This window comes from Phalacrocorax carbo, chromosome 6, assembly GCF_963921805.1.
Source record: "Phalacrocorax carbo chromosome 6, bPhaCar2.1, whole genome shotgun sequence".
Taxonomy (NCBI): Eukaryota; Metazoa; Chordata; class Aves; order Suliformes; family Phalacrocoracidae; genus Phalacrocorax; species Phalacrocorax carbo.
In genome coordinates, this window is record NC_087518.1 from 42,035,577 (window position 1) to 42,059,866 (window position 24,290).

The 24,290-nt window shown below is 41.0% G+C and overlaps 1 protein-coding gene across 3 annotated transcripts in view; it reads right to left on the bottom strand.

Annotated features, from left to right (window-relative positions):
- ROR1 (receptor tyrosine kinase like orphan receptor 1) overlaps positions 1 to 24,290 on the bottom strand; it is a 174,535-nt gene that overhangs the window by 32,742 nt on the left and 117,503 nt on the right. For all 3 annotated transcript variants that reach the window (XR_010373427.1, XM_064454901.1, XM_064454900.1), the window contains exons 2-4: positions 23,544 to 23,615; positions 10,772 to 11,059; positions 9,284 to 9,314 (exon numbers count right to left, since the gene is read on the bottom strand). Coding sequence is in view for 2 of the 3 variants with exons in the window: in XM_064454901.1 (XP_064310971.1) it covers positions 9,284 to 9,314; positions 10,772 to 11,059; positions 23,544 to 23,615 (391 nt within the window). In the remaining variant the exon portion in view is untranslated. The remainder of the gene's footprint in view (positions 1 to 9,283; positions 9,315 to 10,771; positions 11,060 to 23,543; positions 23,616 to 24,290) is intronic.

The following is a 24,290-nucleotide window of genomic DNA, read 5'->3' on the forward strand; positions in this document are numbered from 1 at the left end:
TCTGGAATGACCACATGAAATATGGGAAAGCCAGGTTATACCTCTGCTCTAAAGCATCTTCCTCCTCACAAGTGAATATATGCTGGGCTAGGGGCGATGCAACATTTATTTTCTGAGAAAAGTGTCTAATGGTCTCAGCTTCATTCCAACATGGAATAAAACCAGATATTGAAGGCTCAATATTTTAAATCAAATCCAATACTTTTTCCCAACCAGTCTGAGCTGCAGCCTTAATATGGACCTTAGTAGCACAAGTTCTCTGTCCTGGGGTGGATTGAACTCCTACCCAGACAACTTCTGCCAGTGAGTTCAGTGGGAAAAGGGCCTCTGTGTGACATTAAGGATATATAGCATTAATAGGAACAATACTTGGCAGGTCTGACTATTTGATTTAACTCACAAGACTCAGTCTATTATTAGTCAGACACAGATTGCCAACTGTGCATAAGGATTTATTTTTTTTTTTTCAACAGTTAAAGAATATGTCCATAAACACAATACCCTGAAGGCTGCAGGAGATGATCAGGGTAAGTAATGCAACTTTTCAGCCTTTCATAATTTTTTTTCCTTTCTGTTGCTGAACAGAAGAAACTTCAAAATGATCCTCACTTTGCTCCTTTTTAAACAAATCAGGAAAATACACACACAGTCTGTAACTCTCAGTCAAATTATATAATTACAGGATTTCTTTAAGTGTTTGCATAAAGACTAACAATTGAGGTGACTGACAATTAGAGAAAAGAAAATTTATCCTCTACCTGCACTTTATGTATTGCCCCTCCCAGGATCCTGTGTGGAATTTGAAATGTTCATAGATCAAGAGTGTTAAAAAATGACAATAAGGTATCTGAACCTAGTTTATAATGACAGTGTAAATTCACCTTTCAGTGTTATCCTCAGCATTTATCGAACATGGTCAAACAAGCTCAGTGCAACAGGAGTAATGCAGCAAGGCTAAATTAACATACCAAAAAGCAGCTAAATGTAAAAAGGCACAAGACCTAATCCAGTATTTCCAAAATGCTGAAAGCTGAGCACTTCCCAGGCAAGTAAAAGCAGTTTCATCTTTTCATCTTCACTTCCACTGTGGGTTGTAATAGACACACAATCCACACCGCCTGCCTCCTTCTGACCTCTGCGGGCATGTCAAGAAACTCTTTCACTGTATAAAATGCACTGTACATACTTTTTCCTCTGTTTGGATGTGCAGTGGGAACTAGCACAAGAACTGTGTTACCAGTTCTTGACAAAGGCCACCATGCAGAGCTGAGAACTAATTTTGCCAAGAAATGAAATAGCAGTGCTTGTGTTCCCATCCTCAAGTACCACATTGCAGCTGCTGAAGTGAGCGGGGTGAGGCAGGATGCTGCACTGAGCTGCCTGTGTAGACTTGTGCTTGAAAAAGATGTGGTGAGCAGGCAATGAGTAGACAAGTTGGCTTCAGAACAAGGGGAACAAAATGCTGGGGTCAAGTTTTCAACTCCCCCAGTCTCCCGGAGCCTTGCTACAAATCCTGTGTGCAATGTCAGGGGTTACTGACTATGCAACCGGGTCGTGTTAAAGCCTCGTAGAAATAAAAGTCCAAATACTCTTCAAATACTGGCTGTAGCATTCCACAAAGGCCATTTCTATACCAAACATTTATTTGCATATGTAGTTGCTATGGGTGATCCTGTGCAGAATGAAAACAAATCCAGTTCTTAATAGCACATTGTCTTTTCCCTTGTATTACAAAAATACATTAGGGAACTCTGGCTCCTGATGTCCAAGTCATAATATACTTTACTCATTTTTCCCTCCCCACTTAAAAAAATATTGACATCACTGTAATTAATTTGTTTTCAGATAATACAACTACGTCTCTGTATTGTGTCATACCTTTCCTTCGTGCCGCATGAAGACAGAAGGGCTTTCTGTTTGCACTACAGGCAGATAAGGGTGGAGCACTTCAGCTAAAATTTGTAAAAATATTTACCAGATACCCTTTCAAAAGTGAAAAGCACTTTCTAAGGTCAATCTGGATGCAAACTACAGGCCAGTTTCTTTTCTGTAGATTTACCACAGTGTAACAAAATAAAATGTAACCCACTTCACCAGTAAGAGCCGGGGTAAGAGCTCTGTGGCAAAGATCTCGGATTTTTGCAGCACTGCTCACATGAAAACCAGTGGACTATGCACAGCCGCACCAGACAAGAACAAGAACCCAGTGGCACAGGTTTTGGCCTGCACGTCCAGAGACAGAGATCAATTCTCTATTTAATTTCAGGCTCCACATGCAATGAATGCTTGGGCAAACCACTCCAGGGTGTCAAACCCAGAGAAGGTGACCAGGGTGACTTTAGCTGCATCTGAAGTAGCACAAACAGCTACAGTTAAGGCAACTGAAACACACCTTTAATCTTACTCTGGCTCAGTTTCCTGTATGTGGTCTGGGAGATAAGAGGAGGTAAAGAGGCAAAGGATCCTGGGATTCTCAGATAATGTATATATTTAGCTACATAAGTACCTTGAGGTAGATAAAATGCACTAGCATACTGTCTATAACTAATTCATTTAATACAAGACACAAATATGGCTTTCTAAATTCTGTACCACATTTACACAGGCATTTTCATTTATTTTTGCTTGCTCAGGAAAAGTCCCAGAGTGTGCCTCCCCCTAAACTGTACACCAGGGTACCTCAGCAGTCACCTTACTGCCTGCAACGCTACACCAATGTCACAAAGAAAATCTCAGCAGAATAATCAGAACATGGGAAAAGGTGAGACAGTGGTATAACAAATAAGTGGGCACCAGATCAAAGACCTAGTGAAGAGGACATGTCCAGCTCTCCCTGGAAACATTTGAATTCTACAGCTGGCATGCTCACAGCAGATAATCTGACTCTCAGACCCTGGCAAAACTAAGGGAGTATTATTTTCACTCAAATGAAGTAATGCAACAGAACTTAACATGGTTTCTGTCAGCATCAGCCACTCAGACTTCATCTTCATACCACGTGATTTCTTTGCACAAATATATTTATATTGGCCTCCACATAGAATATCCCACTTCAGGTTTGTGCCTCAGATCCTATATGCTGTATGTACAAGCCGTTGCACCAATACACAGCAGGGCTATAAAAGATCCTGTGCCAAAACTCGTGGGACTTGCCTTCAGTCCTCATTCAAAATTTCCACTGTCACTAAGCAACACTGAGGTAGTTTCTGTGACAGCCACAAACCATGTACAGGACTGGAAGTCAATACTCCTCCTTCACCAAGATCCTGTGGGTCAAGCCTGGTGCCCAGCCCGGGCGCAGGAGCCCTGGCGTGCCGGGTGCTGGGGGCCGGCTGTAGGCAGCAGCAGGGAAGTCGGTCTCCGGATGCTGCTGGAGTGGCTCTCCCGTGAATCTGCTCTTGCCTGTTTATCGGCATTTTTCTTCTATAAAATTTAGCTTCTGTGACCAAAAGAGGAAAGTCTCTCTGTTACTCTTTGAAATCCACAATCAAATACACAGTTGGCCAAGTCTCACCTGGATGCTGGCCAGTGGTTGTGTGTTTTCTCGTTGAAGGAACCATGCTGACGTCCAGCCACACAGAGCCACTATATAAAAGATCTGTTTTACTAAAAAACCCAGATGTGTTTAACTAAAAAAAAAAAAACCAACCTTAATCACTGAAAAAGAGGATGGGAGAATCCTGTGAGGTTTGTGGTTTCACAAGCCTTGCACGCTATTTCTGGGAATCACAAACCCCATTTGATTTTATGAATCAAATGCCCCTTAAAATTACAGCCCTCTCCTCTTCTCCTCCTCTCCTCTCCCCCAGTGGTTAAATAAAGAACAAAACAATACCATATTTAGGTTATATGCATAGAAAAGGCTCCGTTAAGAATAAAAGGACTGTTCAAGAGCAATACTGACATAGGACTGTATATACTCAGGAGGTGCCAGTCTGTGGTATACACACCCAGTCTGATTTACATTCATGCTGTTGTCTCTCTGCCGCACAGTAAGCACTGCACATCCAAGAGCAGTAATATTGATGAGCTAGTCATTTTTATCCTTTAAAACCTAAGACACTGTGTCTTGCAAACTTACAGAATACTTCCAAGAGGTGTCATGCTGTTCTTCCAATGTTTCCATTGTAATAAAGTCAAAAGCCTGCATTGTTGAGTGAAATATTTCACCTGCAGGTTAAGCCTTTTTGAAATGTACTCACAACACAATAAATGGCATGTGGTATTTGTACAGCTCTGACACAGAATATACACAGCATTTTCTGGAACTCTTCCCACTGGACTATGCTTCATCAGGGTTTGTCTAGCTCATTTTTAGACTGGACCTTGTAAAACAGCGTTTTGTTTTCATTCCCACTATAGCTCTTGTGGCAGCTCTTGATCAGAGTGAATGTGTGCTCCACCTCCTCTAATTTCAGTGACTGGTACCTAGCATTCCTTCTGGAGTAGGTGAAGTTCAGGGCAAGCACAGGGCCATCACTCCAGGTACTGGAAACAATACAGAATGAGAAAAAAAGGGGACAATAATAATGGACAAGATTGGGCACACAACCACTTTCCAGGCCAAAGTATCTCTACTGTTATATTAAATTCTCTCATCTCTAGGAATCTGCTGTGCTCTGACCTCAGTCCTTTCTGATTTTGATCTCTGTAGCAACCAGGGAGATCTGACGTAGGACCAAACCTTGCCATGGACAATGAATAAAACCCGTATTTCAAAGTGATGTGAAGCATGGGAACTTCAAAAATAAAATAAGGTTAAAGTTATGGTCTTTCAGGATATTTTCAGAACTGATGGCTACAGCCATGAATATATATGTGTGTACAATAGATATACACACAGAGAAATATGCAATGCACAAGTATACACTGACACGTGCTGGAAAATAGTTAACTAGCAAAATGTTCCCTTTGATCTTCCTCAAATTATTCAATTAATTAAATTTTAGTTTGCATTCATAAATTCAATGGAAAAAAGAAATGGCTAAATTAGCTGATGGTGGCTTTTTATACCAAGAGCCAGCAGGACCTGACTTATCTGCCCGAAAAGCCCCCCGCCCAGACTCCTGCCTGTTGTGGAGGTGCCCTTGACATCATCCACTTTACGGAAACTATTCCAGTAGTCCGAGAGCCAGAGATGGCGCAGCCGCCCAGCTCCTGGGCATGCATCCGGACTGCAGGACAGAGGCATTGGCACTCTCCCCACAGCTCACCGAGCTGTTTGTAGCTGGCCCTGTATCTGTAGCACCTTCCGGCAAAACGAAAGATAACATGATGATTTATTTATAAAGCAGGAGTGTGGGTTGGTTTTTTTTTAAAAACATAAGAAGCTTCTTCAAGCTATGTCAGAGACACAGAGCACATTAATGGAATGTAACTCCATGGCCTCACAGATAAGGGCTTTAAAGCTGGTCTTTGCCAAACACAAGAGTTAAAGGAAGGACGTTCAGGTCAGCCAGTGCTTTACACTGCAGCAATACCCTGGGTTCTTAATTTCCTTATCAACTACAGTGGTGTGTTTCTGCTGGAGTTTCTTTCATTCGCTTCAGACTGATTTGCAAATCAGACATTTGGCTCTAGCTAACTATAACAGTGCTTAAGGAAAGCAGAAAGAATAAGGATATAACACACACATGAATTATTATGTTATCTAGTATTGTCTGTCTTCTTTTACAGAATTCATCCGTTTAACCTTTTTATTTTTAAGCTACAGTTGGCCCATCTATTTTTCTGCCATCACATCAGAGCAGAACTCTGCACCTATAAATTATGAGAAGAAAAAGTGCTGAGCATATGGATTTTTTTAAAAACATGATCCTCAAATTAAATCCTTAAATGAACAGAACCTTCCACTCAGGGTAGGTTGATAAAGACAACATGGGAAAAGCACGCCCACTGAGTAAGGCTGCTACTTGCCATCGATTTTGTCCATTGCCTTATCATAGGAGAAGAAACTCATTCTGATAAGGCACAAACACTACCCAAGTATGAGTTTTCATCTCCACAACATCCTTCAAAGTGCTTTCCATATTTAGCCTTCATTTAACCACTGTGAAATAATGCGATATATCCCTATGATGACATACAGTAAGTGTCCATTTGCTCAGGGCAACACCAGCAGTCAGCCTGCACAGCAGGGGAAGAGACATAGGTTCTTGTGAATGTATTTTGGGGAACCAAAATCAGCTGAACCCATGGACCCACAGCCAGTTTAGCCAAAGCACCAGGACCAATGCCCTAACTTTTTTTGAAAAAATGGCAGGAAGATATTGTCTGACCTAGCTTCCAGGACTATTCCTTGAAGAAAGTGTTTCCCCATAGGACTCCCGTGAGTCTCAAACAGTGGGGAGGGAGGTCAACCATGGAGTACACCTATCACTCTGGAACTTGAAAAATGAGGCTGGCATAGATGGGGTTGGTTTTCACAGAAAAAAACCCAGGTGTCTCTCATGACTATACCTGTTGCTCATCTAATAGCAACGATGAGCCCTAAAATGGCATCAAGACTATGAAACAATGTAATAGTCTGATGGCTGATGGATTTCAAGGGTCTCCCAGGAAGCAGACTCCAAGGTCTCTTCATATTTGAATAAATTTGCATTCAAAATGCCAGAAAAATGAGGTATTGCTCTCTAGAACAACTTAAATAAATTTGTTTTGCAGACAAAAAATTTAGCAGAGCTGTACAAAATATTCTGTTCCCCTCTGCTGAAGAGTACTCCTGCCTTTACCCAATACTTCTTCAAATGCTTTTTTGTGACACTTACATAATGTGGGCTCACTCTTACCACAGGCACTTCCACCAAATTTTCATTAATTTAATAGCTACAAATTTGTTTGCCAACTTGTATGGAGAGAAGGCTATGCATGAGTAGGCTGCAACACTCAAGATATTGTTTGCGTGGAAAGAACAGCAAACAGCAAGGAACAGATTTTGAGGCAATTTCCCTCCAGCATTCCACAACAAGGAATTTTGCTTTGCAATTTTGCTTCACACAGCTGGACCTAACCCGCTGCTGCTATCTGTAAGGTTCCTGCACTCATGCCACTGGCAGCAGATATGAGATAGGCTCAAGATGACATACATGGACTTTTTTTTTTACTCTTATTTAGTATGAGTTCCAAGTTTATGACTTCTTTGTCATAAGCTCCTTCCTGATTCTCTTGTTTCATAGATTAAATCTGGTTAGCTTCTACAAGAATGTGAATGTTCTCCATCCAGTAAAACAGAGATCCCTCTGCACATTTCTTTGGGTATGTTTCTCTCCAATGTTTAGTACAATGTGACCTTTTACTAGACAGAGCCCACAACTTCCCAGGGTAACAAAGTGTGATTTAATATCTTCTTTGGTTACAAAATTATAAGGGAAAATTATAAAGTCAACTATTAGAGGACATCTCACTTTTTTTCACCTCTTCACTTTCTTTGTAGTTGTATACACGTATACCAATGGACAGTGAATGCTGAAAACAAAACGAAAATCTTGGATTAAGCCACTTTAAAGCCAGTTTAATATTTGATACGGTGCATACAGAAAGCAGTGATTGATTGTTCCCTGGATATATGAGCTTTACACGCAGAATAAGACAGGGCCATGTCAAGCTAGAAGAAGGGTGGTTAGCTCAGGTGGAGTGTAATACTACTAGTTTCCAAACCAGCACTTGTGACACTAGTTTACGTTTTCCTCATGGTCTGGATGATGCTGTGTAGACATCACCTTACAGCTCAGCCTAACACTCACTGAATTAGAAGGACCATTTGCTGTTACTTCTCCATAACTGGGGGAGGCTTTTAGGTACTCAAGTTGTAGTTCCTTTTATTCAGGGGTACATAAGAACCCCAAAACCCTGCCAGAAAGAAAAATGGGAAAAAGGTTCCCAAATCTATTCTGTTTTTAAAAAGTGAGGCAATCCTGAGTGGCTTAGACAGTGAAATTCCAGCACAGGTCTCTGCTTTCTGTGCTCTCACTGCTCTCCCATGGATTTCTGACCACCAAGGGCATGTAGCTTAACCTTAAAAATGTCAGAAACCCCAAACTAGGTGGAAGCAGACAAAAAATGCACATCATCTCAACCCATTAAGTCTCCAAACTGCTAAAGAGCACAACAGCCCCCACTTCCCACACCACCATGAAGCTTTCCTCCCCAGAACACCGCAATCACAAAAAGGAGCCTAAGTCCAAGCAAAGAGCTCTCCTTCCAAAACAAACTCAGTAACTTCATATTAAGTACCTTCAAAAGGGAAGACAAAAACACATTTTATGATGTTCCATTAGAGGGCATCCTAGCATGTCCTTTTGTAGTCAGATGTTTCCCCTAATTTATATCCTCTGCAATACTTTGTGAATGACCTCCTGTAAGGACAGTCGGTAACATTCACATCCCCAATGGGCATTTGCATCCCTTGTAATCATATTAATAGTTTCATTTTATGTTTTAGTTGGTACAGTATTTCTCTTCTAATGGTACAGCTTCCCTTACCAGGAGAGATGGATTTATAGTATTGTTCCATGCACATAAGATGTGAATAAGCTGGATACGCCATCACAAAATTAATTTCAAACTTCAGAACAGTTGAAGATCACACTTGAAAACAATAAGGAACTACAAAAGGTGAGCAAGTTTATCATGTAGCTTGAAACTAGAGGGGAAGATAAATGTATGTTCTCAAAAGCTATCAAAGATGGAAGCCCCACTGCCAAAATACAACAGCGTGGCAACTGCTCAGACCCAGCAGCATGGGCCCAGCAGCAGGAACAGAACCCGAGGTCCAGGATACAGGGAGCTGTTGTAAAAACAGCCACTACTCTCACTCACGTACTCAATCTTCAAAAACCCAGTTTTAAGACAGTTTACTAATACAGGTAGAGGTAGATATAGATACAGTTTAGGATCATCAGTCCCCTTAAAATTAGTAAGAAGCCCCTAGGTAATAAAATCTACTTATAGTGATAAGTATTTTCTGAACTGGGCTGTGACATGTATGAAGATCAGTTTCTACTCACACCTGTAGGTACACTGAAATCAGTTCAAAGGCTGAAGGCACCAGAGGAACTAAAGGTTATAGTATTGGAAATTAAGAAGTCTAGGGTAAGAAATAGGAGTTGACATGATAACATGAAAATATATCTACAAGACAGATAATTCAGTTATAATAAATTACCATACTATCTGACTTAAAGTGGAATGTAAAAGTGCTGCTGTCACACAAAATGAAAAATGTGCTTCTGACTGCTGAAATGGAAGATTAATGAATCAACATAACAGACATGAAACAACTTACGATGATCCTGGACTTGCTGTTGGCGGGGGACCTGGAAAAGTGACAGAAGAAAAACAGTGTGATGAGTTACGGTAAGGTAGTAAGCAGGAAGCTTTTGAAAACCTTTTAAAAGATAAAAGTAACAGACTGTCATGTTGGATGTGGTTTATGTAGTTTAACAGATGAGTTGCAGTTTCTCAGTACCAAAGAGAAGACACTATCCCGTAGCAGTGATTGTCTGCAAAATAACATAGACGAAGACAATAAACAGGTGAGGCACTCATCCTGCAGTTCAACTGTGTCTTAGGCAATCATAGAAAAGGTTACAGCAAACCACAGGAGGCTTGTAGAAATGCATGGTTTAACTTTAAGTGGGAGAAAACAGCATAATTTCCCCTTCATTATTTATCAGGGAATTCATACTAGGTCTGATTCAGATGCATTGATCAAATTTGTTCTGACCTCAGTGGGCTTTGGCTGAGAGGTTTTCATTGTTACTGCCCTCGGTGCTTATATTTTGGCAGCTACTGGAAGGGCTGAGCAGGCTGGAGTACATGTTCACCAGCACAGCACAGACTGAACAGTCAGCTGCAGCAGATTTCAGGGAAGTTCTTACTGATGAGTATTCGCTCTAGAAACTGAACTGTGACATTAAATATTGCTCCAGTCAGAAAAAAGAAAAATACTTACTGTTTTCTACAGGAGCATCTATAAAAGTATCTTTTCTCAGATGAAAATCTCCTACGTTCCAGATACAGGCTAAAGGACAACAACTGCCTTATGAGAGAACACCTAATTATTAATTTCTTATTAGAATTTAGAAAATGTGGGAGATTTATGAAAAAAGACTATGAAGCTCATTACATACATCATTCACTGTGTGTTATTTGTCCAGTTCCTAAGAGGATTATCTAGGACTCTGTGCAAACACCTTCATCTCAGTGAACTATTTCCCTTTGAATGTGGAGGTGGAGCAGAAGACACACAAAACCTGTTTCTTGTTTGGAATCTTCTCAGTTGTTCAGATCAGCTCTGAAGGCAATTATCCCAATACAAACTTTGAAGAAAAAGTGCTTATTTTACCTGACAGGTGTGTGTATGTATATATATATGTACCACTAACATGCCTCCAATCTACACTCCAAGCTGAAATTTCTCACTTACCAGAGACAAAGGAGGTCACTTGATAATAAAATATTTTTTCTCATCTGGTCTGAATCCACTCCGGTAGCATATTAATGAACATTGCTGTTGAGTGACCCCTGCATTTCAATCCTGCTTCCAGTAGGCTTTTATATAGTAAAAGCCACCGTTACTGGCAACACAGACATCTCAACTGAGCAAAGAGCAAACACGCAGAGAGGATAAGCTGCCACCCCAAAAATAGGCTGAATCAGACCGGCTGAAAATAACTACATCAGTGTGTTAATTTTCAGTGGATGAACACACTTTTCTCCAGAGTTGTTTTTTTAGGTAATGGTTTGAACAGTTTAAAAGGAGAAAACTTACCAAATTTCACAAACAGCACGCCAGTTGTAGAAACAGTCTTTCTGCCATTAGTCGCAACGCACTGGAAGTAGCCAGTATCTGTGGTGTCAAGGTTCCTTATTCGCAGTCGAGACCCGTAGCTTGTGGCACGGAAGGAGATCCTCCGGGGTTCTTGGACTACCGGAGCATCATTTTTCAGCCATCGGACCGTCGGAGGAGGATTGCCAGAGACTTTACAGTGCAGCTCTGCGGTCTGGCCAAGGGTGGTAGTTATGTTATTCATAGGTTCATCAAGTGTCAGGAAGTAGTCTGTTACGTAAAAAGAAAAAAAGGTGATTAAAGAACTCCAGCTCAGGAAATGTCATTTCAAAGAAAGCTCATGCTTGTCTTTGAAAGGAAAACAAAGGAAGTGGCTATCAGGTTTAGTAGAAAACGTTAATACCTGTTAAGTGATGTTTCAGGGCAGGCAGTAGGTCCCACATAGTTTTGCATGGTAATAAAAGGAACAAATTTTGGAATTTCCATTGCACTATAGTAATGTTGTATTTCTAGAAAACTTCCTTCATATACCCACGGATCCCCTCTACTTTCTCACCATCATCCTATTTGGCTTCATTCAACACAGAAAAAGGAGGTAACACTGCTGCTCTTTTTTCTTTTATTTTTCTTTTTTGCTAACCAATAAACATGAAAAACATGTATCAGAAATCCAGCTGCTCATTTTGATGCCTCTGCCTATGCAGATCTGCCTCTGCTCATCTTAGGACCCACAAAATATAGGAATAAATGAAATTAATTACTCAGAAGTTAAGATCTCGGAGCTATTTTTAACTGATTTGCAGAGCAGTGTAGACAGTATGTTGCCAATGATTTTGTAAGCACTAACTGCACGGACAAGGAATAAGGATCACATCTAGGTGATGGAGACTTTTTTTCTCACTCAGTATTTCCCTTGCTGAGAGTACTAAAGTTTATCTTATATCTGAAATAGGTCTCATGATAGGTGCAAGCAGAAGATCAAAGATTCTTTTGTTAAGATAGAGAATGCTAAATCAAAATTTAGCAAAATTAATCTCTTCTAATCCATTTAGGAACATTGCTTTCTCCTGTCAAGTGCTATTTCATTGTGCATCATTCAAGAAGAGGACTATTTCTAGTTAACTGTGTTCAACATTTAATTAAATCCTTTAAAGGCAGAGAGCAAGTTAGATTGGGTACAGGGAATGGAATACATGCACTTTCATCTCTGTGTCACAGGTTCAAATCTAACGGTGGTCATTAGGGGCCAAACCCCATTATCATCTGCTAGCTGCCTCAGCAGGGCAGCCAAGGAATGAGAAATCTAGAGGCTGTACTCTGCTCCTGTGCTCTCACAGCCAACCCAGGAGGTCAAGAAAAGCCTATCAGTAAGTAAAGCTGTGCTGTGCTGCTTATGCTCCATCATTTTCAGGTCCATCTACTGTTAACTCCAGCAATAAGCCTGCCTAAAAGTATGAAAAAAATCTCTAGCATGTATAAAACCAGCTCAGCCAACTAACTTGCCTAACTAATCCACTTCCCTAATTATTTATTTTAATTATGTCTTCACTAGCTACTCCCTTCATGATGCTTTGAGTATATCAATTTCCATTTTCTTTGTATTTAATCCGTTAGCATGTAAACTGTTATCCTGTATTTGCATAGCACTTTATATCATGCCTCCCTGTTCTCATTTGGTCCTGAGGAGCTATTAGGATAAACGTTTAGCACAAAGGAACTGCCCACACATATCTTTTTCACTGATCAACTAGCCTTTTCATGTGCAGGTATGACACTGTGCAAAAGAACCCTACTTTTACCTCTGCTCCCATGGATCTAATTAGTTAGGAAATCTATGTATGGGGTAAAAAGGGCAGAGATCCCAGCCCTCGGTGAAGATAGGCAACAAAGTTTGATGTCTCTTGCCAGGGGTGTCAGACAGGCCTTTTAACTCTCCAGAATAATTTCTGCATGCTTCATTGCAAGACTAGAAATATGTCTGACTTGCTATCTTAATAACCTCACCAGGAAGCATAATCTAAGTCAGCACACGTATTCTTGGGTTCTTTCCACAATCTGGGTTTAATAAAATCACACTAATAGCATGGAACTGGATAACCGCATTTAATTATCCAATGTAACATTTCTATACCACAGTCATTTATATAATTCCTGATAACATTTCAGACTGCTCCAGACATCTACAGTGTAACACAGTCAGAGAACAGAACGGCCTCAGTCCTGTGATGGTCTTGCTGACAAATACCACAGTATATGTAATATTTTAAAGGTCACATGTGTACAGGAGAGACAAATAAAGGAGTGAGGATGCAGGGTAGGTTTCCAGTCTCTTTTGGATTTTTTTGAGAATTTTTCTCTCCCTGGAGAAGGATTTTAAAGTATTATTAGCAACAGTAGTCAGTGAAAAAGTATGGCTGTAATGCAAGAGCTAAGGTGGAACTTCTCTGTAGGTACAAACAGAAATAGCCTCTCAGCATCAGGAGCTTATGACTCTTCTCTAACTGTTCTCTACCTTCCTCAACTAACTACTACAGAAACACTAAACCAAAATGCTTCTGCTGAATTCAGCTTAGCTTAGTCCTCAAATCCATACATTTTGAATACAAATCATAAATCAGATCAAGCGGATCACCTGAGATGAGATTTAAACAGGGCAGGTTTCAAGCAATTGGAAGCTTTATGAGAAGATGTTTCTCACAGATAAAGCAATTCTGTAATTGAAAACGAGTTGAAGGGCTAACAGTGCTTCTAAAAAACCTTGGACTGTTCCTAAGGGATACAAAAGTATAAGCATTTCTTCCCTGGCATGCAAAAAGCTATCCAATGTTGCCCTTGCCTGTCATGGAGGAGCCAAAGAGAAGCCCAATTTTATTTTTAATAATTGTGTCTAACTCTCACCTACCAAAGCCCATCAAATCTCCTAAACTACCGCCATTAACCTCTCCTTTTAATAACAACTATGCAGAGAACATATAAAATAGTTTCTGCCTGTGGCCAGGTTTCTGTCCAGGTCACCCTCTGTCAGCCACTCTCTGGTGCCGTCAGCATTAACATCTCCTCCTTTTAGGACCAAAGGCCAAGAAAATGGTGGTAAATCCTCCTTTTGTGCTTCTAGTAGGAGGCAAACAGGGCTGATGAAATGGGATGGACCCACTGCTTGCATACACAAGGAAGACACTGTGTCTCATGGCCATGGTCTTGGAGCACGCCATGTTTTACCATATTTCATTTGACAGTCTCCCCGGACGCCCAGAGTTGACCCCCTCTGACCTAAAGAACAATTTCTTAGAAACACGATGGTTCTTATGTACAAAGTAATTACTGCACTTCTGAGAATTAACCAGTCTGGTGGCACTGGCCATTGGAAAGTCTGAGTTTTAATCCTGGCTCTGAGTAGTCTTGGGTGAATCACTTCAGTTCTGATTTTCAGAAGAGCCAAAGGGAAGTAGACACCCAAAGCCAATCAAAGCTCACATGGGATTTGTGCAACTAAGTCCTTTTAAAAACAGCCTTAAACCTTTTGGCTCAGTCTCTCCAGCTATAAAGTGAGGATAATAATCCCTCTTACATCATGGGGAGGCTGTTATGTACATTAATGAGATAATGCTCGTAAAGCACTTTGAAGGTGAAAAGTGCTATGCTGGGATAAGCACTGTTATTATATTTTAAGTTAAATCTCAGGGTTTCAAGAACATAACAAAAGCCGGTCCATATTTTAGAGTAGCACTCTATAAAAACATTTTGGAAACATTTTAATTTAAAGAAGTATGGGAGAATAGCCTGAAAAAATTCTAAATAAAATTTAGCCCACCTATAATTTAATAATAGTCAAACTGATTTTTTTTTAATTTGTAAAAACAATTTACTGCTGGGCCTAGGCCCTGAATGCCAAGTTTTAGCCCACAGAGATTTTTTTTTTTAATGGCTGAGTTATAAACCCTTGAAAAATGCTGACAGCCCCTTTACTATAGCAGCACTGGCGGGTGCCCTATAATGAACTTTTAAATGACTTGAGATAATATCTGGAAAGCCAAGCCTGAAATATATTTCTGGTTTTGAGCTGTTGCCAATGCAAACACAACACATCATAAGTCATCTTCATGATTCTAAGCGCATAAATTGGAGACACTGCATATAAAATCCAAATATTAGGTATCCTTCATGGCCAAACTTTTTGCTGGTTTGATGTTACAGAATAGCAACAGCTGTGCAAGGACAAAATGTAGTGCATTGCGTGTCTCAAAAGAAGAAAAGTGTGTGTATTTCCACAGCCGTCTTGACATTGTTAAATAGGAGCCTGCCCAGTCGTAATAAATCCTGAAGCATTCTACTACTATTAAGTGGAACCCAGGTGGCTTTCAAAATAAAAGCTCGTCCTCTCTGGCCAAGGAATGTTAATCTCCTCTGTGACCACATGGTTACTCTATCTTAAATTACCAAAGACATATCTTAGAGCAGTAACACCCTCTCTGCTTGGAGGAGGATTTTGCTGGCCACAGTGAGACCTTTTTTTCCTCAAGCACTGTGTGTGCTATATGCTTTTGATTTCACTAGGTGTTTAAAGCACAATGGGGATGCAGGATTAGACCCTGAAATGTTCATTTTATGAGAATAATTGTTGTTTCATTTATCCTTTTCTTTATGCCCTTCTGATCTTTCAGAATATTCAAAGAAAAGCTAAAATTAAAGTCTCCATTCAAGCTGTTGCAAGCCTGAAAACAGCTTTAATTCAGGTGCAACAGAGAGGCCAGTGTACTAAGTTACTTTCCATTATAGACGTGTAACAACACACTTGTCTGGTAAGGAGCATCTCCAGACCATTTCTCAAGCAAACCTACAGCTGTGGGGACACTGTTTCCAGCTGCTGGACTGGAGAATGAAATTAATTCTGGATTTGAAAATTCAAATCTGCATTGCTGCACGTAAAGCAACCACCTGACCTGGTTGGAGTGAGCCAGTTGGGACATCAGTCTTCCACGCTGCTTACTGCATTTATCTTTTTTCACCAAATGGTTTAGCAGCTCACTGGTTCTTTGTCGTAGCATACATTGACAAGAAGAAATACAAAAAGTGTCTCAGTCAGTGACTGCAAGACAGATATGCTTAGTGATTGGTAACTTAAAGAGTTGATAACCTTTGCCTGAAGGAAAAGAGCCTGTTAGGCACATCAGAGGGTCTGACACAGTCTGGAAATAAGCATTTTCATTCATTCAGAGCTTTGGATTATCTATGTTAGTCTAGTCTGATGCTACACTTGGACGCACCCCATACTTAGATGTATTGGCACTGCCACTGAGCTCAGATTGTTGGAAATTTTCTGTACAGAATTGTTCTCTTTGGAGAAAGTCAACAATATGGAGCCTACCCAGCCTCAAGACACTGGAGGGACTTGCTGGTTGTTCCATATGTTCAATCAACTTGAGTTTTAAGCTAAAGGAGGAACCAGCGGGATTTCTGACTGAAGTGTGGCCATAGACAGAGCATATTCTTCTCAGTTGGAAAAAAGGATTAACCATTGATTGCTTGATCTGCCCATAACTCACAAAGGAAGACAACTCCTGGCAGGTCCGATCTGTGGGTCTGATCAACAGACCCTTGTTAATAAAAGGGGCAAAAGGAAGGCTCCCAGCTGGAATTTCACTTATTTTAAATGAGTAAAACTAGAGGAATGACAGTAGGAGGAAAGGGATACCACACTCAACCCATGATTTGGCAACCCATATGAAGAATATCAGAGTTAAAGAAGCCCAGCATTGCAGAAATATTCAATTTCAACTGTCTTGGGACAAAAGGAAATAACTCTACTGCCTTTGTCTGACCATCTTATTTTCAAACAAGTTCCCTCAGCGATGTGTATATGCAAGACTCCATTCCGGATACACGCTGCGGCTGTGTGTTGGGCTTTCTCTTCCCAGACACTATCTAGAGGGTTTAGTGCCACCTGAGGATAGTTTACTGAATTGAAACAAGCTGACCACTGCCCGAGGCTTTATGGCTTTTCAGATGTCCACATGTGACATTCACTGTATTTGGGATTCTCAGAATTAAATGCTCCTTTCTGATAATCAGCAGCTTAGAGGTTGCCCTGGACCATAGGGAAGGGAGAGCTTGTGGAGAGAAACCAGTGCACAGATGCCCACAGATTGCCAAAAAATTATCAGGGGCTGAGCACCTGAATCCCATTGCTTTTGGACAGGAACTGGACAACTCACTGACCTTCATGCCAATATGAATTCTTAAAATGCATTTGAGAGTCCACATCTGCCTCTCCTTTTATGAGTCAACTTTCAGGTTTAAGGACAGATGTCTTGGTGATAGCTTTGATGCTATAATCTAGCAAGGGGAAATGAAGCTTTTCTTTACTCAGGAACCAGTTTTATAGCACAAGTAGGAAGCCTCTAAACTTTATCACAAAAAAAGTGATTTGGAATAGGTAAACAAATGTCCATATCCAGCTATAAACCCAACTACTGAAAACCATCAAGGGATTTTGTTGTCACTTTAGAAGCTGCTCTGCAGTAAAGAGCCACGTACAAAAACTCAAGCTGTTAAAGGAAGGGTGTATAGAAAGGTATGTGCCTTAAGATTAATGCAGTAGAGTCAAAGAAAAGCTGTTATTTTTGACATTTTGACACAGCATCACTTTAGGATCTGGTTCTTATTAGCCCTTTCTGTGCCTTTTAAAGGTCTTTTTTTTTTTTTAAACCAAAAATGTCAGGAAATTTGGAACAGAAACTTACAATAAAACACGTCCCTTGACCCTCTGATCTATCAATCTTTCAAATAAACAAAGATAGCTGGATGAGCCAGGAAAAGGTTATTATATATAGTTACCTTATGTATAATGGTCAGATATTCACTGCACACACTAAGGTTATATAAAAAATCCAAAATAAGTGAAGCATTTTGTGAAATATTTTTGCCATGAATGCCCAACATTACTCAGGGTGGTTTCTTTTTCAGGTTGTGTTCTGTGACCTTCAAATTTCACACCCTGTATTATTTATAAAATGAGACATTCAAGAAACACAAATTCTCAAATAAAAATGTACACTCCATCAGTGGAAAAGCAAACAAAAGGAGCTAATGTACTGTGGCTAAAAAAATTTTAAAACAAAGTAGCAGTAATTTACTGCCTCGCTACTAATGGGACCCCACAAATAGAATCAGAATCCTGAGCCCCATCAGGGGAGCTTGATTTACTGAATATCCCCCAGATAATAAAGGAAAATAAAAAGGTAAATTGTGCATGAATGTGAAAGCTGTAATTCTTCCCCTTTCACCACGTGTATCAGATTCACATCCAGTGATTTCAAAAGAAAATCTGGAAATCTCTAAAGAACTGGGGCCAATGTCAGGAGGCCTTGATCCACCTGGTTTTCTCCACGTTTGGTTTTGTTTATGTTTTTTAAGATGTAGTTTGCCTAAGAGTCAAATTCTCCTTGGGACATCAGAAAGGTTCTCCCTATAAGAACTCATAGCCATGTCATTTCCCTGCCTGGAAAGACTTGCCAAGGTGACAGCTTTAGCCTGGATTCATCAGTAAGGATGACAAGGCTTGCTTCACCCCTCAGGAAGCCCCCAGATGCAAAGGGTCCATCAGCAGAGTGGCTGTACCCACCCGGATGTCCTGCAGCCCCTTCTAAGCTCCATGGCCTCCTCTTGCACTGTAGCTGTTGTCCAGCCCACCCTGCCAGGGAATGATCTGCCTGCAGAAGGATCTCCAAGAAGTTAATGACACGCAGTCCCACGCACAGAGTAGTGGAACAAATACTGCAGCTCTTCCATCCTCTGTTTTGGACTTCCACAGCCATTTTCTGCTCTGGATCCCCAGACCACCCCAGGGGAGGGATGCTTGCTATAGGTAATCCTTGTATTGATATGCCTTTGAATACTTAAGGATAAATCTCAGCTTAACCTTAAACCACTGAGTGATTTGGGGTGCACTTTGTAAAATCCTGACTCTTGCTGCCAAGCTCTCCAGGGAATGTTTGCCTTCCATATAACACCTGGAGCACCACAAGACTGCTAATGCTGCTGAAGCAGTGACTGCAAGGTCTATGCCACACAGAGAGGCTGCGAGTGGTGGGGAGCTCAGCGCCCGGGCTTGGGATGGTGAATGTCTGGAAATAAATGGTTCCCAAGCTCTGAATCATTCTAATGTTTTATACTTGTTTGGCAAAGCAGATATGCCATGAAAGGGAGAGGAAAATAGGTAGTACCTGCAAAAACTCACGCTAATCGGTTTTCTTTGGAAACTGAAGGACCAAGTGAAGAGCTCCTGAGTGGAGGAGGTATCAGCAATGAGCTAACATGGTGCAACCCAGCATTGGTGTCCTCAGCTCTGGCTCAACCATGGCCAGGACACATCCTTGTGCATGGTCAGGGAGCTGCCATGATGACATGAGCTCCTGAGGATGCTGCAGGCGGGCATGGGGGGGACCAGGAGGACCTGATCAGGGGAAGCTGCAGTGACAGCATCATTCTCTTATATCGTTCTCTCTCCTATAGAGTAAACATCCACTGAAGTTGAATCCTACTCACAGTGAAAAGAAAACAATATTTCAAAGCTTACTCTTTCTTGGCAAAGGCTCCAATATTATCTTTGCCTAAGGATGAAGAGTTCCCAAACAATTCTTCTGCTGTACCAGATGTAAATAGGCTCTCATTCAAATTCAGGCCTATTTCATTGTAAATAAACTGACATCTGACAGAAGGGAAAGCCACAATTGTTTTTGTGGAAGAGAAGCAGCTGAATGAAGGGCTCTTCACCTTTTTAAATAAGGATGAAGGAGAAGAAGAGCTCATGGTAAATCAGCAGCTTTCTCAGACAAAGAGCTGGAGCAGGAGCTTGGTGTCCCATGGTGTAAGGGGAGAGAGGGGAGGCAATGCACAGGCAAGGAGAGATGAGAAATCAGAGTGCCTTAAACAAAAGGAAGACAGACAGATTAAAAAAATGCTCGGAGCCACTTGCCCTGCTCCCTTGCCTGCTGACACACCCCAAAAAAGAACTGCATTAAGGAACAGAGCATAGACCCTAAAAGCCGGCACCAGGGCAGAGCATCTTCGTGAACTCCACTTACTCACGGTTTCATCTGGCCTTTTTCCTTTGCCTCAGATATCACCTATTGCCACAGTCAATGTCAAACAATTTCCAGAAAAGGAAATTGCTTTAAGCCACCAAGAGCGAATGGCTGAGCCATGGCGAGTGTCAGGAGCGGTTACAAAGTCTGGTGCCATAGGGCCATGTAGGAGCACACATGAAGGGGGACTTCTCTGAGCCTCACAAAGTAATGAACTACGGTCCCCGCTGGATGTCTCCTGCTTGCCAGGCAGCTGCAGGCTCTCCCAGTCAAGGGAAATCTCAGCTAGCAACTTTGGGGTGAAAGGCTTCGCATCCTGCCACCAACCCCCTGAGATGGGCCTTTTCCTACCACCAGAGACCCCTTTTTTCCCCTGAAGTTCACTCGTTTCTTCTTATAAAATTAAATATTTATTGGATCACATTTTCATTTCCCTTTCCCTTGCGGCATTCCCTCTGCACTCCATGATTTACCAGTTGGAAAAGAGAGAGAAATGCTCATAGCTAAATTTCTCCTATTTCAGAAGTGATTATTTTTTATTTTTTATGCACAGTTTGTTTGTTTTTTTAAGGTTTTGGTGAGAAACCACCTCCTCCCTCCCATCAATCGTTGCTTTCAACAGCTCTTCACGGGTGGCTGCATCTCTTTTAAATTCATTTCCTGTTAAAAAGAATAAACAGGCAACTGTTTAATGCTGTCGATTTAGCTTATTTAATAGAAATTGAAACCTGAATAGGGCTCAGTTGTAAGATAATCACTGCAGAACTCCCCAAGCAAGGGAAAGCACCATATTAAGTAATTATTTCAAAAGGCAGAATATTATTTGCAAGACTATGAGCTGTTTCTCCTTCCCAAACACAGGAGACATATTTGAGGAAGAGATGCTCATTTCTAAAAGGCAGCAGGTAGAGTTAAAGCCACTTAAAGCAGACAGCCATTTAACTGGGAAATTTGGCTGGAAACCACTTTCATGTGGTGAACTTAATAGGCTTTAAAATTAGTTTTACTGGGACGCCTGCGTGACCTCATGGCTGACTGCAGCAAAGACAAGTAGATGTTGATTTCTTGAGATGCTTGTTTGCAAAAGAAATGGAAACCAAGTGCACGCCTAATTTTCTCCTCTGAGGTTTCAACTCACCAAGTCAGCATGCACTGCAGTATATTTGGCCTTATACAAGCGAGAATTTCAAAGACCTTTAGTAGAACCAGTAGCTCCCACATTAAAGCCCCTGCTTCTCTCTTACACAAGACAAAACGTGTGTGCCTTACTTTGCTTGTAGGCACGCTGGGAGAATCCGCCCCTCTGACTAAGCTTTTTGGGCAGCAAATGCATTTTAATCACATATGTAAATCCATGTTTAGGTGTGTAAGCTTACAGCAGTCTAAATGCTAATCAGAGCGAGCAAAGGGGCCGGTAATCCCCCAGGAATGCAGGATTCAGCCCAACAAGTGGTAATTGCTGCATTCCAGGTAGATTAGAAGCATGAAACTTCATTTTACCTGTTTCTGACAATATAGCTCAGGAACAGGTGCCATGGAAGTAATGTGGAAAATGGTTTAATTACTAACGTAGAGGGCAGGCTCAGCACTGGCACAGGAAGTGTAAGCTTTGCTTTGGGCAATAAGATGACTCAACATCCAGGATGGTGGCAGTCGCCTTGAGTTCTGCCTCTGCTAGCTCTGGAGCTGCTACTTTCCAACAGAGCCGGCACACCGAGGGTGGGACACCTGAACCCTGGTTGATAGAATCCAGCGAGGAGAGTATTTTGAAGAAAGCAGACACCAAAGGAGGCAGGCAGTCCATGCTGCCACCAGGAATCTTTCTCTGTTTCCTAGCTACGTGAATCAAGCAGGGCTTTGGAGATGGCCCACCTGGGGCACATGCTACTGAAAAAAAGGAGCATTTGAACTACCAGCTGATGGCAAGCCTAACCAAAACATGGGTTAAACATCACCCTGGTCGTAAGAAACCAGTCTACACAAAACCTCCTGTTAGGAATAACAACAAAGAAGCTACTGGGACCTATTTTTCAGCACAGATCAGATACAATTTACTGTAAAATTACATTATCTTCAATATCTGTTCTGTACCTTTCCCTCTATGTAAGCTTTGTTTGGAGGCACGCACCTCTCCCTGCAATGTATAGCAATCTTTACCAATTGAACCCTTGGGCTCACAGTGGAGAACAACAAATATACCACTGATGATCATTTGCAAAAAATATTTCCACCACTCCAACAAAGTGTGACCCTCTCTTCTCCTGTGATCATGGGCTGGCTTCCTACAGAAAAATCTACCCTGTAGGTTAGTAAAGGTTGGCTGTCAAGGATATCGTAAAAGGCTTGAATTAAGACTGTCTGATTGCCTTCTCTCTGGCATTTCCTAACTTTCGAGTGTTTGGCTTTGTGGCCTTAACTTGCTTTTTCTAGGCCACTTATTTATTACTTACTTTTTGAAAAAAAAACAAACAAAGCTGCCAAACAAGTAAAGAAACATGCAAGCACCCTGTCTGGGGGAACGACTGCCTTCACTTCTCCACAGCTTCGGGATGTCCCCAGTACACAGCCTGGACCTGCGACCTGCCATTGGCACCTGGATGAATCACTGCAGTGAGATAGGACATCCATTCTGTCAATGCCTTTCAGCAATTTCCTGTGAATTGGGAATCCTCTCCTTAATGACTACATGCTTGTCTCCCTTTCCCACTGGCAAGCAAAAGCCCTTTGACTTCCTTAATCTCCAGTCTATCCTGGATCACCAGAAAGTACTGCTCCTTCCCTGGTGGGAAAGCAGACATGAAAGAGTCAACCTTGCCTTAAAGTACTCAGAACTACATATGCTCTTCATACTTAAGCACAGACAACATATTTATGCATAAACATAAAACATTACGAACACATGTTCATTAAAAAACTAAAAACAAAATACAGACAAAAACATTTGGAAAAACCATCTGTGCTAGAACTCCACTATGGGAAATTTCAGTCAAAATAGTCAATGGTTGGCAAAGTTATAAGCAAATGAAAAGAGTGGTTGACAAATTGCACAGTTAGTGTGGCTAACAGCATCCTCCACTGCAAATGTTACATTAGAAGTATTCCAAAGACCAGACTGACTCAGGAGCTGCATGACACTGCCTTTCAATAAGGGCTAGAGGAAGCTAAGCAATGTGGCTTAAATAATTGGTGGTGCATAATTTACAAAATAAAGGGGAATGGGAAATACATCCCTTTTTTCACAATATACACCCTTCAGAGAGCTCCAATTCACACATAATTACCACCTGCAAATGTATTTTCCCCATCTATTAATTTAAAGCCTTAAAATTTAATAATAAAACACATCAAGGCAAACTGCCTCCTTGACGCTTGTTAATTTTGAGTTCAAATCCTAAGATCCACCAGACAAAATGTCAAGCAGTTCATAAACCAACAGAACTCACATCTTGAAATAGCTTTACCATGTGGAACATTTTACTAGTACAAGAAATGAACACGGCATTCTCCAGAAATCACAGAACCACACATAATTAAATGTCAATCACAAGGCAAACTAAGTTTATCTTAAATGGCCCCTCACCCCTTTGCTTGCCGTTTTGGCCAAGACAAGAAGAAGAATTGAGATTTTAAAACCTGATTTCACATCCTTCTATTTTTTTCTGTCTACTTACCTTTATCTAACTCACTTGAGATGTTCCATGATGATGTAGGCATGAAATCAGCAACAACTGATGAATTTGCTCCTGGAAGGAAAAAATAGGGAAGAAAAAAAAAAATGCTGTTAATATATCAATTCTGTATCATCAGGAGAGTAAGAGGCATTTATAAAGTTTCTGTCACAGTAATAAAATTATTTGAAGAACAGCAGCTATTAAACTGCACTTGATGCTCTGTGTTGGCAGGCTGACACATATGGGTAGCAGAACCAGCGAAGTGGAAAAAGGCACAGGGCCAGTGCTGGAGTTTGTTTTGCAATGCTGTCACAGTGAGGCCTTGTGTTAATTAAGCAACCAATCTTTGAGATATATTTGGCCCACCTTAAAATCTCTCCGAATTTTATAGAGGTAGAATGACTCGGCAGTGCTACAGCTAAGAAAAACACAAACGCCGCGAGGTTGCTGAACGTGTTACCTATTAACATTTACAAGCGATTTTAATCCTGCAAACCCATGTGCACAAGAAGGGACACAGTTTATGCATTGAAGTTAATAGGGCTACTTGTATGAAAAATTTTCCTACAACTCATGTAAACACAGGCTGGAAAGACTAATCTGATCATCAGTAGCTTTTTCATTGCTATGATACTTATTTCCTTTTCAAGAAAAAGTTGAATGGTGACCTTAATCTTCATTTATATTTTTACCTTTTTTTTAAACATGCAAACAGTAAGTTGTACAGAGGATGGTGTTGAGGGAACT